The 16,982-nt window shown below is 35.1% G+C and overlaps 1 protein-coding gene across 5 annotated transcripts in view; it reads right to left on the reverse strand.

Moving 5' to 3' along the window:
- The window catches only part of ERC2 (ELKS/RAB6-interacting/CAST family member 2), a 408,254-nt gene that overhangs the window by 105,100 nt on the left and 286,172 nt on the right, over positions 1 to 16,982 (reverse strand). For 2 of the 5 annotated variants that reach the window (XM_088061786.1, XM_088061785.1), the window contains exons 15-17: positions 14,337 to 14,468; positions 13,885 to 13,919; positions 3,301 to 3,407 (exon numbers count right to left, since the gene is read on the reverse strand). In XM_088061786.1, coding sequence (XP_087917912.1) covers positions 3,362 to 3,407; positions 13,885 to 13,919; positions 14,337 to 14,468 — 213 coding nt within the window. In that variant the 3' untranslated portion in view covers positions 3,301 to 3,361. Of the gene's footprint in view, positions 1 to 857; positions 924 to 3,300; positions 3,408 to 13,884; positions 13,920 to 14,336; positions 14,469 to 16,982 lie in introns of those variants that run through there. The other 3 variants (XM_088061787.1, XM_088061784.1, XR_015773654.1) reach the window with 2 other exon arrangements.

Below are 16,982 nucleotides of genomic sequence, written 5' to 3' on the forward strand. Positions count from 1 at the left end.
CAGGCCAAATTTATTTATTGCAGTAAATAAAACTGTTCTGTTAAGCAGTGAGCAATATTTTCTACAAGCAATCCACCAAAGCCTGGTGTCCTCAGCAATGCTGAGACTACAGTGATTCTGAGCTGCAAATTACCCACAGCTTCAAAGGCAAGCCCCAAACAAGTGGCTGTGCATCAACCCATACCTGAGACACCATGACAATACAGTATTTACTCATAATTTGAGAGACAAACAATACAAACTGCACTTTGCACCCTTGAATATCACAAGCAAATTATTGTATGGATGTTACTCCATGATAATATTTCAGTCAAAGAGCATGTATTGCACAGAGAGATTGTAGTTCCCTTATTAAACATCTGCTACTTGTTTTAAAATTTCATTAAAACATTTTAGCTTAAGAGGTAGTCTCATGTTTTTCCATGCATATCATAAATTCTGTCCTTCTAAAACTGCATGCTTAATCTGTGACAAAATTTCTTAAATATCAAACTTTCATACGCATTCTGCAAAGATATTACAGTGCTCGTACTGTATTTTAGATTTTAGAGATGATACAGCAAATTAATACTAGTTTAAAGAACTTACCTACTAGAAAAAAGAAAACTGTTTATACAGAGACAAATATATGTATTTTAAAGTTTTGTACCCACCTAAATCTTTAACCACAATAAGTTATGAATGAAACTAAACCACTAGACCATTAAAACATTAGACACAGTTTCTCATTTTTCACTGCATATGAGAAAACATCCTTACAGCATTCACACACTTGTCAATAACACATAGCTCCATGCAGTGTAAAACAAAACATAACAGGCTGCAACATTAAAAAGAGAGAAAAGAGAGTTTCTCACCCCTCAAAACAAAACTGGAACTTTGGTTTATAGGAATGGCTATGCCCATATACCCTCCTCATCATCCTGGGTGCCAGACATGAGGAGATGCACAGAGAAGGTGTTAGCATTGGAATGAAAAAAGAAAGAAAGAAAGGTTAGTTACGTTGCTGCACATAAAATACAATTTTCTTGGCTGTTATCAACATGACTTTTTTTTTAATGTAAGCCGGTGAACACAACTGAACAAGCTTGCGTTACATATACAAGAATCTGCATCTATAGCAACTGAAAAAACAACAACAGTGATGTAAAATTTTTCCCTCCCAGTTAAAACAGTGTGTAGGAAGGTGATTATGAGATTAAATATTAACAGATTATCTCTTTTTTAATTGCACACAATTTAAACCAACATTGCCAGCAATGAAAAGGTCAAAACTTTAAGTAAGCAAAAGAAGACTCATATTGTCTTCCATTTTGTTAAAAGATACAAAACTGAATGTTTTAAATAAACTGAAAATTGAATGCTGAATAACTAAAAAATTTCAAAACCTTGGAAGTTAGCTAGTGTAACATATCACTGGCACTTAATTAAATCTAAAAATTTAATAAAATGAGTGGTAATTAATTATGATTGAAATGGACAGGAATTTTAGCCTGAAAATATACACTGCCAGTATCACTACTGTTCCTATCCCATTCTTGGAATAAAAAAGAGCTCCCAGATGTCAACTGTTATTAAAAAACAGATGTTAAGATAGATGTCTTGCATGTTGCTGAATTAAGTAAAGAAATCTGACAGTCCACTATAAACTTAGCTATCATTTAACACAGAAGAAATGCGGGTAAATCTTTTACAGCTAACTTGGAACACATCTGAGTTACAAGGTCTGCACAAATACACCACACAGCAAAGGCAGAGTAAGGCCTGAATATCTTTTTTTATTTTTGAAACAAAGGAACAGGTTCTGTAAAACTTCCAATAAGCTGGGTTTGCCTCACTGAAAACACAAGTTATTCCCTCTGAATTCTGCAGGAGCCACTCCTGGGGAGGCCACAAACGCTAACTAAACTGATTTTCTAGCTGACAAGAGTTTTTGCCAAAGGTTGAAGAAAGAATGAAGGATTTCTTTTCCACTGCGTAGTTTGATCATATTTCACTAACATAATGAGTTAGGTTTATCTTTGGTGATATCCAAAAAAAAAGCTAGAAATCAACAAAATGGACAATGCAACAGGTTTCCAAGTGACTCCTCCCCTAACTAGACATGGCTGGTTTGCTGTTTTGGAGCATTGCAATTCTTCAAACAGGCAGACATTCATTTTGAAGTCAATTATTTGTGCAATCTTCTTTTGCACAAATTCTTCTTCTTTGCAGAATTCTAGAAGAGTTGAAAAATCAAATATTGTCAAATATATGTAAAGATTTTTTATGGGAAATTAAAGAAAAATATATTTTGACACTGATCCTGATATATAAAAAGCAATAAATTAAAAGCTGGAGCTCAGTTAATGTCAATCAACATGGCTTTATTGAGTGCCTGTCCTGTCAAAATAACTTTCTATCTTTTCCAATTATTGAGAAGGTAAGTGCTTTGAAATAATATGCTGTGATTTCTGTAAGGCATTTGATTATGTGCCACATGATACATTGTCAGAACAATTAGCTCTGTACTGAATGAATGTTTGCTGAAGAAGGAAGGGGACCCATAGGTATCCTTCTCATCCCAAACTTGTTCCATATTTCCATGATCTGAAAGAAAATCCTGACAAAGTTTTCTTGGAAAAGTGAACAGATTTGAATTAATGTTATCAGACACATACACATATGCCTGAAATCATAATTGGAAAACATATAGGGAGGCTTAGAAGAAAGGGAACTGCTTCTGAAATCAAGGACATCAAAAAGGTCTTTACAGGTCATGGTGGAAATGAAAACATGGTTGGATGTTGGATTTGGTTTGAGTGTTGGATTTAGCAAGACAAAGATGGGCAGAGAAAGAAAACTCAGAACTTTTGCTGTATCTCTATACAGTAGCATAAGGCCATCAAGAGAATTACACGTCTGGTGCTCATGTCACACTCTTGTGAATATTTGAAAGACTGTAACCAGATCAAGAAACAGCTAGAAAATTATTGAAAAATAAACTTGGCCGTGAGAAACGAGATTCAACCTAAATGATTCCTTAGAAAACATTAAAAGATTCTCTGGCCATTATTACTAACATAGACAAAAGGCGACAGATCTTACCTCTAGTAAAAAAAATCTAGATAGAGATTTAGAGGACGTAGTTACACTGCAAATACAGGGCATATTTTTTCATTAACTCATAATTTCAGGATGATTTTAAGATTTCCTATCAAGTCTTAGACTCTTTCTAAAAGATATGGTTAATTATATTCAAACTATTTTTTAAAAATTATAGATTTGATGAAGAAATTATTGAGTAGTCCCAATTATGACCACGGTCCACTTAACCTTCAACAGCTACAATTAATAAAAATCTTCTTCCATCATTTTTTCTTCATATCTGTTTCAAGGAGAATGTGCGTGCCATGATCCATCTTATCCTGTACACAAAAAGTTTATTATGTATTTTCCAATTTTTTATTAGCAATTTCATAAAATTAAGCACAATGTTCTGTTTTGACAAAAAATTGAATAAAATTAATTTAAAAAAAACAAAACAAAAGAAGACAAACAATAATATCACTGTATTTTGAACTTTTAATACTAAGAGCAATCTCAAAACCAGTCTCAACTGGTATAAATCCTAACTTCCAGTTACAAATTTTTCTGTACAGATAGAAGCAAGTAGAGGTTTATGGGCCTGACCAGGAGTGGCTCCTGCACTGGATAAAAATCACATAAGAATCAGGACTGTAATTTTGATAGGTTCCATGAAAATATTGTATCAAGAAGCTAAGGTTTGATGCCTCGGTGCAAACAGATAATGGAGGGAATACAGAATTCTTCACCAAAGTTCTGAGACAAATGAAATTCACTACTTAATTTTGCATTCTTGACACACAGTGAAGCAAAACAAAAGAAGCAGTTATGCCTTATCATTTATTAATATTGGAACAGAGGATTCCAGAAGTATGCTTAGTTTTTCATATCAATGTGTATCCTACAGAATCATTAATCTATGGCTCTTTCAAACAATAAACTACAATCAAGCAATTTTTCATTAATGTTTGTGTACATTAACTGCTTTTTAAACTTGGAGCTTTCATTGGTTTATAAGGTCAAGAATAGCAATTCAATGACAAAAACTGCAAAGCAAAATCTCAGTTACTGACAAGCAAAACAGGAAGAAACCCAAAACTTGAGAGATACCATTTGACTTGAGAAATTAGTATAAACAATTGTTATAAAATTGTTATCAACTCAGAGTGTTTAAAATATTGAATGCCTTGAATTTTTAGGACAGACATCTCTGTATCTAATTTGGACCTGTATTTATAGTAAAGCGGAATAATCTTAAATATTACTAAGGCCTTTTACAAATCATTGATTGTATTTCATCGTTTTTCTAGTTATTTTCTTATTATTTTTGTGCTGCTATTTACCATAATTGCCTACTATCTTAATAGCAAGTATCTGCTGTCACTAAATGTGATTACTGCTCTGATCAGATTGCCACAAAACCTCAAATATGGCTTCAAAAAATCAAAATTAGGAACTTAAAAAATAGTGCTTGGAAAACACCACACACAGACTTAGAAGGCTTGTATAGAGACATTTTCTGCTTTGTTATTGGAATATATCTCAATGCAAGCCTTGCAGGCAGATTTCTCATCCATCAATTCTCTCATTCTCACATCAGTGATTCATCAGTGTCATCAGTAAATTTGAGACAGTGGCCTTCAGATAGCAGGGGCTACCTTACACTCCAGGTTAGAAACAAAGGAGAGCTCTAATCATGACCTACACAATTAGGTCTATCTACAAAATTTTGATAATCAGATGCCAGAAATTATCAGCCCAGTTATAGCCATTCTGCATATAGCATATTCTTGATTACTGGTGAACATGGAGTAGCTGCAGGAGGTAATATTTGGCGTTGTGTTCCAACAGCAACAGATCTACAGCCACTACAATGGTGCAGAGAGTCGCCTCTGTACAATACACCTGTCTCAGGGGGTATTCTGAATTATTTTTGCCCAAAACTGAATTGCCTTTAGCGATTTCACAGTGTTGGAGGACCTCCTGGAATGTATCTTTCATTTAAGTTGAATCAAACAGGGATTTGGGTTGCACAATCCAACACTACATCTGGATATGAACCATATGCAAGAAGCATCAATGATCAGAAGAATTTGATTCAAATCTGTATTCTTGATCAGAACTAAAACCCTAATGTAGGTGCAAAAGTCTGCATTACTATGTGGCCACCTCATGAAATAATAAATTTGTATATAAATAGATATTTTATATATTATATATATAATATATTTTTGTGTATAAAATTTGGTTACAGCACAATCCCCTGCACTCCTGTGGTATGCAAGTATCTTTATAAAATCTATTCTTAAAAAGAAAAAAAAAAATTAAAAGTAAAAAAGTCCTGATCTCCTTGTAGCTTTCCCAGTACAGGCAACATTAAAAACTCGATGAGTTAAGCTTTTCTGGCTCTCTTCCCACAATAGGAGACCCTTCCTGACAAGGCTCATCACATTTCTCTTTCATGTGCTACATGCTAAGAATTAATGTCTTAACTTGGGTTAAATAAATCTAGCAATAACCTGCTCATCTCTGCAACTAACTTTCTGATGACTGATTTATGCTGCTCTCCTTATTATCTACGGCTACTAATGGGTCATTAAACGTGTAACTGCTGGCTCTGAACTGTGAAATTGTCCTACTTACAGCAACACTTACATTAACAAATATTAATTTCCCCTTTTTGCAAAGAAATCTACCTGCTAAGCAATGGCATTTCTTTCAAATCAGGAATTTAGTGTAAAAATCAGAATATTTCAGAGCTTAAAGAGACTTTTATCTGCTGCTCAGTTTCTAGGAGCAAACATAGCTGAGGACTAATCACACAAACTCTCCATGCACAGAACAACTGACTACAGAAGAGTTTTGTGGATGAATGATTTGAAGAACTGTGCCTGTAGCTAAAAAGTGGAAAGACTAACAGTGCATTCAGTTAAGTGTTTGGGGCATACAGCTTTAAAAGGTCTTTATTTTATGTTTCATTTGTATATTCAAAAAGCTGAATAAATCTTAAAAATTGCTTCAGCAATATGTATTTATGTCAGAGGTCTATTTTCAAAGTTATCCATAACAGAAGGGGTCACAAGTGACCATGCATCACCCAGTTATGAAAATGGCCTTAAATCCCATCTCACCATTTGTTCTGTTTGTATATAGCTGGGTTAAAATCAATCACAAATAAGGCCATGGGGGAAAGCAAAATGTTGTTTCTGACCATTTACTTTACAGCACCCAGACTAGCGTTAACATGAGTAAGATGTTTCACCAGATACTCATGCATTCTAAAGTTTTATCATTAGATGAAACGGAAACTCAATGCTTCTTACAAGAAGTGGTCCGTGAAATCAGATTTGCAATGCAAAAATTTATGGTCCCCTTTGTAGTGAAAGCCTGTGACATGTTATCTCACTTAAGTAAGCAGCGCCAGATATGCAACTTTTGTTATCAAGTTACTGTCTCCCAGAAATGCATTTTTGGCTCTCTCAGTTGGTTTAAAGACCTATTTTAGACCATGATGGTGGCAGATAATTTTTCTGCTAAGAAATACAAGATAAATGTAAACCTCTATATAAGTGTTGTATATTATAGCACACACATTCAGGGGAAATGAAGGGGAGAGATTTCTATTGCTAAACATGATCTCAAAAAATTCTTCCATATGTGGAAAAGACTGGAAAGCTAACATATAAATATAGATATATATAAATATACACACTGCTCAGTGTGTGTACATTTGTATCACATTCATTAAACCTCAAAATATAAAATAAATTCATTTCTGTAAGCAAAGGAGAGGTATAACTTTTCAATGTGCAAAATCCATCTCCTGGAGTATCAAAGACAGCAAAACCTATTTCTTATTTATTGTTCTTAATACAACTCCAGTTTAGCAGGTCTTTTTGTAAATTAAAAATTTAATATCATTTAAAGATGTCTGAAAAGTAACCTGGCTACAATACGATTGCAATTAAGAGGCAGGAATAACAAAAGCATTAACAAATATTCCAAATTTCTATTGGCTTTTACTTTCAAGTGAGAAATCTTGAATAGCTCACAATGTTTGTAACTGCAAAATGGCAGAAAATCAAAATCAAGAACCAGAGTATGCCTGAAAGATAAATTCAAATTCCGAGAGACTCTTCCAAATTTCAAGGCTCTTTCTTTTCTTCCATCACAAGTACAATGCAACTCCCAATGACCCTTAGGGTTGAAGCCAAAATCTCAAAATGTGGGCAAGCCTCTGTGGAAGGCTATTTCAGTTTTCTTTTTAGGATAAAGTAGACAGAAATACCTAGACAGTAGACAGATGTCAGAGGCAGGCAAAATTTTCTTTACTGAAATAAGCACATGATAATATTCACTGAGTTTTGGGAAATGCTTAGACAGAAGTTACTTCCTCATTAGAAGAGAAGTATTTGCCATTCAGCAGCTGTTTATAATAAACAATATAGCTATGGTAACTGCATATAACTTAATTGGAACATTGGCATTTTAAAGGTGACCATGATACAAATAGGATTTTATTGCATTCAGTTCAACAAGTCTGAACAATGTGGGATATGAATCACAAGTTCTTTGTTCCAGAAGAATAATATGTGTAGCAAAGATGAGAAATTAGAGGAAAGATTTGAAATTTGAAAGCATTTATATGAATAATTTGCACCGCACTTCTGAATTCTCAAAACACTAATTCAGCACAATACTAGTTATTTACAGCACATATGTCTGGGATTGTTTATACTGAATGTACTGACAAGCAAACCTTGCCCTGCCCAAATTCCTAAATTAAATAAATCCATGTGACTGCAATGAGCTTAGTGCAGGCTCAGCTCGGTGCTAATGTAACTGCGTGCTGCCCTGCAGCTTGAGGCACCAGCAGAACAAGTTCACATCCACTCGGGGAACAGATGAGAACAAGCTCACACCTGCCCCAAAACAATGTGTAAACACACAGGATAAAGAAACACACAGAATATTAAAAAAAATCTGGGTCAGGGAGGAAGGCAGTAATTCCAGTCTAGTGCATTAGGCAGCTATATCATGTCACTCTTTTTATGTAGGACAATATCATTGGTTTTCTCCTTTTATTTTTTCTTCTTTTTTTCTTGAACAACTAAAAGACAAATTTAAATGATGCAGAAAACTCCCAAACAAGATATTTAATTTTTCCAGGTACTAAGCTTCTGGTCTGACTGAACTTTCTACTCACAAGCTAAAGAAATTTGAAGAATTTTATGCTTTTCAAATCACCATGGTTATTTGCATTAGCTAAAATAATCCATTTGGGGTTGTGTTTTAATGGCTTTTAGTTTTTGTTGTGGGGTTTTGTGTTGGTTCTTTTTTTTAAGGAAAAAATCTGTTTCAATATTCCTGATGCCTGTTCAGGAGTTTGAGGTTGGCAATTTTCCAGGGTGGCCACAGAACATAAGGCATTATGCTAACAACCAGGACTGCCAAAATACACAAAGTAGCATGCTCTCCCTTCCCCTAAAATTACATATGGATCAATACAGTGATTTGTAGATCAGGATCCAGACACTAAAATAATAATCGTTGTTTGTCTGTCCTGTGGTTCTGATTTCCAAGTCATCCACCTCAAACAGGATCCCATCTGACCTGTTCAGAGTTTGTCACATATCATCTTTCAGCAGCTCCAAGGATATTTAGCAGTTCCAGCTGATGAATAAAGACCTGTTGCCAAGACCAGTCACCACTTTACAAATCAATAAACACTTTTTTTTCAGAGCACATGGTCTTCTTCAAAAAGTTCATTTTTAGTGGCATACACCTACTTGGCAAGAGTCAGTTTGTTGTCGAGTTTCAGGCATCACTGCATGTGATTTTTTTTCTCAAATGCTGGAGTCTACCAGCATGCTTTTAAAAAGCCTGTTTAAAACGAGGCACATTTAATAGTAAGACAGCTACAGGCTCACTCTGGAACAGCTGGCTTTGTGACTGGAGAGTGGCAGGAAGGGAAGCTCCAGAGATACACCCTGCCCCATCGCTGTCCTGATAAGAAGGACTTTTCCTTTAGATAAGAGGATAGTTCAGAAACCTTGAACTACCTTTTAGGCCTCCTTGCTGAGATCTCAGAGGAACAGAAAACATGTTGGTGAGTTTGTAACAAATTACTTCTAAACACTAAATCTTGTAGAAGGGCCATCAAAAATGTTTTAAGTAGGAAAAAAAAATCTCTGTGTAGCCAGACAGGATTAAAAGATGTAAAAGGACATCTTTTTACATGCTTAGGCACCATGTGACATTCCATCCTCAATTACAGTTTCAAAGAATAGGGCCAACTTTTTGGAAAGCAGCCAGTTCCTAAAGCACACCCTATGATATTCACATTTTTCTTAAAATCAGATTCTTTTCTATGAGCACATAATCTCTCATAAAACAAAATTAAAATATATTTGTAGCCCTGGTGACCACAGAGTAAAGTGTTCAGTTTTGAATCTACTACAGCTCAGGTATTCAGGAAACTTAGGAGATTAAGAACACTGTACATTTTATTTCTTTAAAAATCTCCAGTGCTATGGGAAGTAAGAGGATTTGATAGGTGTTATAATCATCAAGGCTGGCAATAAAATCTAAAGTATGAAAATACTTCAGATATTATACCTCTAGTCTTACACTGTGTTAATGCAAAATCAAGTTCTTCCCTATGACCTCTCAAATAGCCTGATTTCCTACTAAGAATGCCACCACAATAATTTAAGTATCTGAGTGTATCTGAGACATACACTTGTCAGATTACCTACACTTCTTTTTTTATGTAGAGATACCACTTTTAATTTAATAATCAATTACAGTTTTTTACTAAATAGTCCGTAAGCAGAATCTTGAGCTTAGGACCTTCAACCACTTCTTAATATTCTCATGAACTTGAAGAAGTCCTGGGTAATGACCAAAGATTGCTCTTCATTGTGTGGAGACCATCCTGGGGTTAGAGATTGGTCATACATGCCGGTAACTTGAGGACTGTAAAGACTTTCAGCAGGGAGTGAAAATGCCCACAGAAATGAGCAGTAAGTGAATATGGGTGACTGAGCCTCAAACTCAGAGCAGGAAACAAACAGGGAGGGACTGAGAGGCTCCTGAGATGAGAAAACCAAAGGGAATGAGATGTCACAAATTGACCAGAATTGTGGTTAGCAGGGCAGAATTCTCTGTTGGCTGGTAACTCACAGCCTGTTCCCAAACTGAAAGGATACAACTGAGGCAACTGAGGCTAAGACAAAAAGGTTTTAAGGAAAACCAGTAATGATGTAGAGGTGAGAAATACAAGAGGCAGGGAGCTGAACAGTAGGGTTTAGGAGAAAGTCTAAGCTGTGGGGCAAGATAGCTGCTAAATCTGGAAGTTCAAATTTATTTAGCCATGGGGTTTCTCTGTTCCAGATAGCTCTTGGATGCAACAATCCAGATTAGATTACTGCAATGCACTCTACAAGCGGCTACATACTACAACTCCTTGGAAACTGAAGCTAGAGCAAAATGCTTATTAAGCTTATTTTCACTCTAGTAGTATTACACCCACACTTCAGGATACACACTGACTGCCAAAATGTTTCCAGGTGGAAATTAAGAAAGATTGCCAACTCTCAAGCCAAAACTGAAGAGAACAAATTTTTTTGTGCAAAACTACAAAATTATCCTTTTTTCCTGTTTTTTTAAAGACTAGTAAAAAATGGTTAATATATATGTTACTGACATAGCAGCACTCAATCCCCAGAAATTTATTTATGTCAAATAAAATCAGATGCACCAACATAACCAGGGATCACACCATGACCAACTGTTACAAGACCATGTGTATGGGCAGATGAGAATTAGAACAGTCCTACTGCTTATGAAGTTCCCTTACAATTTGACCAGACTTAGGTCTACACAAGGATAGCAAAAAAAGGCCACCCATTTATGCCTCTCCCTAGAGAGCAAAAAAAAAAAAAGAGGGAATCAAGGCAAAAAGTGGCTGGAAATTTGTTCCCTAGCAGCAGCCAGACCTAAACACTGCATCCGAAAAAAGGTGCTCAACCAGTTCCTTCAAGAGATCCTATCCTTCACTAAGTCTACAGTCATGGCAGGATGGGAAATCAGGTAAGCATTATAACAAAAATATCTATCATATAAAAAAAGTCAATACCTGAATAGGAAAGCTTCTCATAAAAATTACACCTATTTCAAGCAGGTTGTGTGTCTTCCAAGGTCTTCCAAGAACCTGCTGGCACACCTTTCTCTTTACAAAGGGTACAGAAATGTCTTATTCTTTGTAACAAACATGTATTCCAGTGCCCATGTACATTCTTTTACGGACATATAATAGCATGCATTTCTCTATATTAATGTAGCATGTAGATTACAAAATCCAGTAATATCTATATTAGATACAGAAATGAGGAATGCTTTAAATTCACACTGTTCAACTGTCTCTGCCACTCAGGAAGCTGGGAGAAAATTCCCCCCTTAGCATTCACCAAATTAAACGGTATTTATGCTACAACATGCACAACTTCTTCATCTTCGAAACTAAAAATGCCCTCTGATGATTTGTAGGTTTATTATTTTCCCAGTTTATTCTGGGCTTTTAAACCACATGTTGGATTATAGTCATATATATATACAATCTGTGTGTAATATTGAATGGGAAATGCAGGTCTCCATAGCACACAGCAATCAAACTGCTGCACAAATGAATGCTGTAAAGAGGGGTAAATAACAACACAAAAAGTAAAGAAAAAAATAAAACCCATTATTAAAAAATGTAAGATAAAGCAATACCTAGAGTTCACTCATGATTACCCTTGACTGTGCTGTTCTCAAAGATTATTTTAGCAAGGATTTTGCTATGAATCTCCTATTTGCTTCCTTTACAAGTAATCTGGGCTAATTGATCACAGTCTGTGGAAATTTTGGGATGACAGCACTTCAGGGGAACACCTATTCTGAGTCCAGCACAAGATGAAATAAAGCTGTATTCATTTAACCTGTTCTTAAGAAACCTCCAAGAAAGGACCTTCCATTACATGCATATGAAAGAATGTCCACATTTTGTTTCCACTTACAGATTCATTAGACTCATTGTGAAAAAGTCTTCTTCTTAACAACTAACCTAGTTATTCTTGGCAAAATTAAATTTACTGCTCCTACCCTTTCTCCATTGGGTACTGGTATACAATTGATCATTGTCTTCTTTACAACAACATTTTATGTATTAGAAGACTTATGTCTCCCTTTGGTACTTTCTAGACTAAACAAACCATGTTCTTTAAGCCTTCCCCACAGGTCATGTTCTCTAAAACTTCTATCATTCTTGTTGCTCTCCTTTTGTCCCTTTCTACTCTGTCTATGTTTCCTAAAGCAAGGAGATCAAAACTGTAAACAGCTTTTCAGATGAGCTCTCACCAGTGCTCAAAGGAACAGAATAATTGCTTCCTTCTTCTTCTCCAGTATTATATCTATCCCAGAATTAGATCCAGCTTCATTGCAATGGTATTCCACTGAGCAATTTAGATTCCTTTTCCCATGCTATTACCTCATCAGCACATGTGACTTCTCCCCTGTAAGCAGACTTGTCTTTGCCGAATTTCAAATGACTTATTCTAGACTCTCTCCAGTTTATCAAGACTGGAGCAGCTTATTGAGCAGTTTGACAGTTCCTACTGTGCTTGGAGCTTCTTACAGCTTGATTCATGATCAACAATATTAATGGCATTTCTATTTCATTACGGAAATAATCTCTAAAAAAATACTCCACAGCATCAGATAAAGGACAGATCTCTTCGGAACCCAGCTGTAACCAGCCCTCCAGTCTGAAAATGAGCAATGGAAAATTTGTCTATTGGTTGTACACCCATCTCATGGCAATCTCATAATTGTTTAAATTTAAAAATACCATTTTTAATTAAAGCTTTAATTATTGCAATCCATTTTACATTAGTTATTCATTACATTACAAAATTATGTATTTATTTGCATATTACAAATATCCAGTGGGACAGTGTTAAAGGCCTGATGAATTAAAAGCTACCACTTTCTGCTTTAACCACAAAACCAATTACCCTATCAAAGGAAATTAGATTTGCTTGACATAATTTTCCTTGGCAAATTAAAGCAGACTAAATATAGGACGGGTATGCTAAACCTGAATTTTTTTTTTTTAGAGAATGGCCCAAAACTATCACCTAGGAAAAAAGCTGAGAGTACAAGTGCTAGTAAATACTAGTAAAATAGCTACTATTTTATGTGCTCTATCTTTAATCATGCACCTATTTCCACCATTCATATAACGCCTCAATGTTCTTGAATGTTTTCATAGTGATTTTCCTTATGCTTCTTATCCATTCTCTTCCCTGAAGAAGCTGTTACCATGCATTGAAAAGCACTTGACCCTATTACATTGCCTTGTGCCTCAAATTTTTTTCACAGGTTCAGGTTTCTTAAATTAGTTGAAAACAGTGTCTGGGTTTCACAGTAACACTGTAGTGGTTATTACCTGCTTTTTCACATCTCTTGCCTTCCTTCTAGGGTTTTTTCATTCCATTCCTTGCATTAAGCCAAAATCTTTTTTATTTTACAGATATTTCCATACAATTTTTCCTTCTTTTATAAACTGAGCCAACTTATCTCTGTTAATCAGAAACAGAACCAAACCAAGACAGCAAGTCCTTAATTCCCTTCTCCTCTTTCTGACAGAAAAAATTGTTCTTAACACATTCCAAGAATTCAAAGGATTATGTGTTATGTTGTTCAGGTTTGTGGTTTGTGATTTTGGATTTTTTTCTTTGTGTTAGTATCCAAGAAATCATATTTTCTCATTCTTACCTGTTCCTGACTCTAACATAATTCCACTGGTCATTCTGTAAAAAAGTGTAATTTGCTTTTTATCTTCTTGCTCCCAACTAAGCAGTCTATCATACATCCCCATTGTATTTTCATCCCTGTTTTTCCCTTTTATTTCTACCCATACATTATGACCTATTTTAGTATCAAAAAATGTTTTTTTCATATAAAAGCAATGTTAAATTTTTCCTCAGGCTCCTTCATCTGAAAATGAATTTCTTGTTTCTACAGACTGTTTTTCTACTCCAGAAAAATAAGGCATCAGACAAAAAGCCAAAATTGTAAACTATTTCAGAGCAGAAATAAATACCAGTGCTATTAGTTTCAATTCAAAGAATACATCATTGCTGTTTAGTTCTTTTGAAAATTTATTTTATTCTGAAATAGTAAAATAAAGAAGTTATAAAACTGTGGGTGAAAAAGAGGTGACCAACCTGGTCTGGAGAGGGTCTGTGGTTGTGTTGTGTCCTCCCAGGAGATCGATGGTGGTGGTGGTGGTGATGGTGGTGGTAGTGGTGATGGTCATCATCATAGTTATCTGCCATCAGCTTCATTCTGTTTTGGGTCTGTTTAGGATGGAAAGCAAGACAATTTTATTATATGTTGGAATGGATTATTCTGACAGTGTTTTAGGAAGATCTTGGCTCTAGGGTTTTTTAGGAGTTTTTTTTGAGATGAAGGATCTAAGGATAGAAATCCAGACTGCTGGCTCACAAAAAAAAGGAAAGAGAAATAGAAAAATAAAGTACGTGAACACATCCTCTGTTTCAGCTTCCACATCCAGAGAATGGCATGAAGAAGTCAGAAAAGTAAATGATGACGGATGAAGGGCAAAAGATATTCAGCTTTTCAAATATATTATTTTAGAGCTGTTTCCTATTTTTTCCAGTCTAACATGTATTAGAAATTAACTTCTTAAATCTCACTGAAAGGAATATTAAGTGTACTTCAAATATTTACAGTTAGCTACCAAGGCATGTCAGCAACAATCATGAGTAGTTGTTCTAAAAATTCTATTTTGGGTAATTAATTTTAATTATACACCAGCATCACCCTGCTAAACAATAAGTAAAACGAATCTGAAAACTAAGTGATAGAGACACAGGCACTTAGAGAAATAAGTGATTATGGAATTTGACACATTACTGAATGGAAGTACATCTACGATATAGATCTTGAAAAAGAGATCAACACTTCAGCTACAGCTGTGTACTGATAATAAAATCTATGTCTCCATGGGACAACAAGATACATTGCTGCTCTTTATCACTGTTACAGTTATTCCATACCATGAAATACATACACTGGAATAATTCAAACCTTGCTCATAACACCAAAAATATCTTACTACCAATAGTCTGATACCAATGGATACAGTCATTATTTTTTTGAGGCAAACCTGTCAAACTGCAATCAAGTTCTAATAAATTTTGCACTAACAAAACCCAGAAAAAAAATGCTGTCAACTGCCAAAGATCTCTTCCAAAATTAAAATAATCAGTTAGAGGAATATACAATTAATACCACATAGATGACTGAAGGAAAGACACTCAATGTCATGCTCCAAGGCAGCAGGATCCACGGTTAACCCCAATGAGGATGGGAGCTAAACACATTCCCCAGGACTTTGCCCAGATTAATGGGTTCCAAAGGAGCAACATAAGCAGATGAATTTGAACACAAGTCATTTGTTCAGTATGTTCCCATATTCACTGGTCTAACTGCCTTCCAATGCAAAGTGCCCATGAGATAACTCATGTCCCATAGCTAGTACATGGTAAATTTACTGACTTTACTTTGTGGGACTGCTGTAATTTGGTTTTCCTTTGACAACAATCATATCAAAGCCTCTGTTTGAAAAATTTCACTGGCAAGTATATTTTAATTAAAAATTTAAAACTTTGAGATTGCTATTAAATTCCCCAGCTTTAATGTTTTTTGCTGAAGTTGAAAAAGGAATTAAAAAAAAACAAGCAAATTAAATATTCGCACTACATAACATTTCAAGTTTAATAAAGACTAATGCAAGGAAAACAGCCACAGAATCCTAGGAAATCCTGATGTGCCTTTTCAGCAATGAATTTTTTTCAGTTGTCACAATGTTTCTCAAGCACTTCACATGATGTTCAAGAGAGGATCATAGAAAACTGCTTTACAGGAGGGGAGCTGTACTCAGTTCAAGTGAAAAGAACCAACTACTCCAACCAAACCCTCAAGGCATCCATAACAAAAAGACAGAGGAAAAATCTCAGGTCAGATGTGCACTGTCAGACTTTCTGAGCATCTCCATAGCACTGTAAGAGGATTTTCTCAGTATGTTATAGAGAAGAATCTGCACAGTCGTAGATACTTCATTTTCTCCCTCCCAAATACAAAGATGGAAGTAAACAGCTGTATTAATTTCAGTTGTGATTTTCTACCAATTTTGCTAAAAAGATCATCTCAATCTGGATCATCATAGTTGGTCTGTTTGTCTTTAGATTCAAAGAGGAAGGCCCTTCGAACAAAAGAGTAGAAAAGATGGAGAATTAATAGACAAATAATAAGCCTCTTACTATAAACACTGTCATAGCCTGCCTCTTTGGGGAAGCTCCTAAAATTTTATTAGTTTATTTTCTTATCAATGAACAGCCTTAAATTTCCTACCTTTCAACTGTATTCCATAAAGAATGCAAAAGTTAAACAAGATGATATATGCAATCCTATAAGTGTCCTCTGTAATGAGGTGTTGGGGATTAGGCGTGTCATGGGATAAGAACTGTAAATGAATGATGTCATCTTTCTAATTTGGTGCTGAAATATAAATAAACTACTTCTAATGTTTCTTCCTTTTGCATGGCAGATTGCAGTAAAAAGTGCACAAAGAAATGTTAATGCTCTAGCAGCCTTCCTTTAGTGTGACTGTTCTGGGAGCAAAATATACAAGAAATATGAAAAGCGAATTTCTTTTCCACTCAAGTAACCATCAAACCATCTAAACTTCAACATGACTTGTAACTATCATTAATTCTTAAAATTATGCAATTTATCTGGCAAAATATTAAAAGCTTTTTATTTTTATTCGTTAGCTCTTCAAATGA

The sequence above is a fragment of the Pseudopodoces humilis genome, chromosome 13 (genome assembly GCF_049639895.1).
Source record: "Pseudopodoces humilis isolate 2021_Gansu_Grassland_sample_001 chromosome 13, ASM4963989v1, whole genome shotgun sequence".
Classification (NCBI taxonomy): domain Eukaryota; kingdom Metazoa; phylum Chordata; class Aves; order Passeriformes; family Paridae; genus Pseudopodoces; species Pseudopodoces humilis.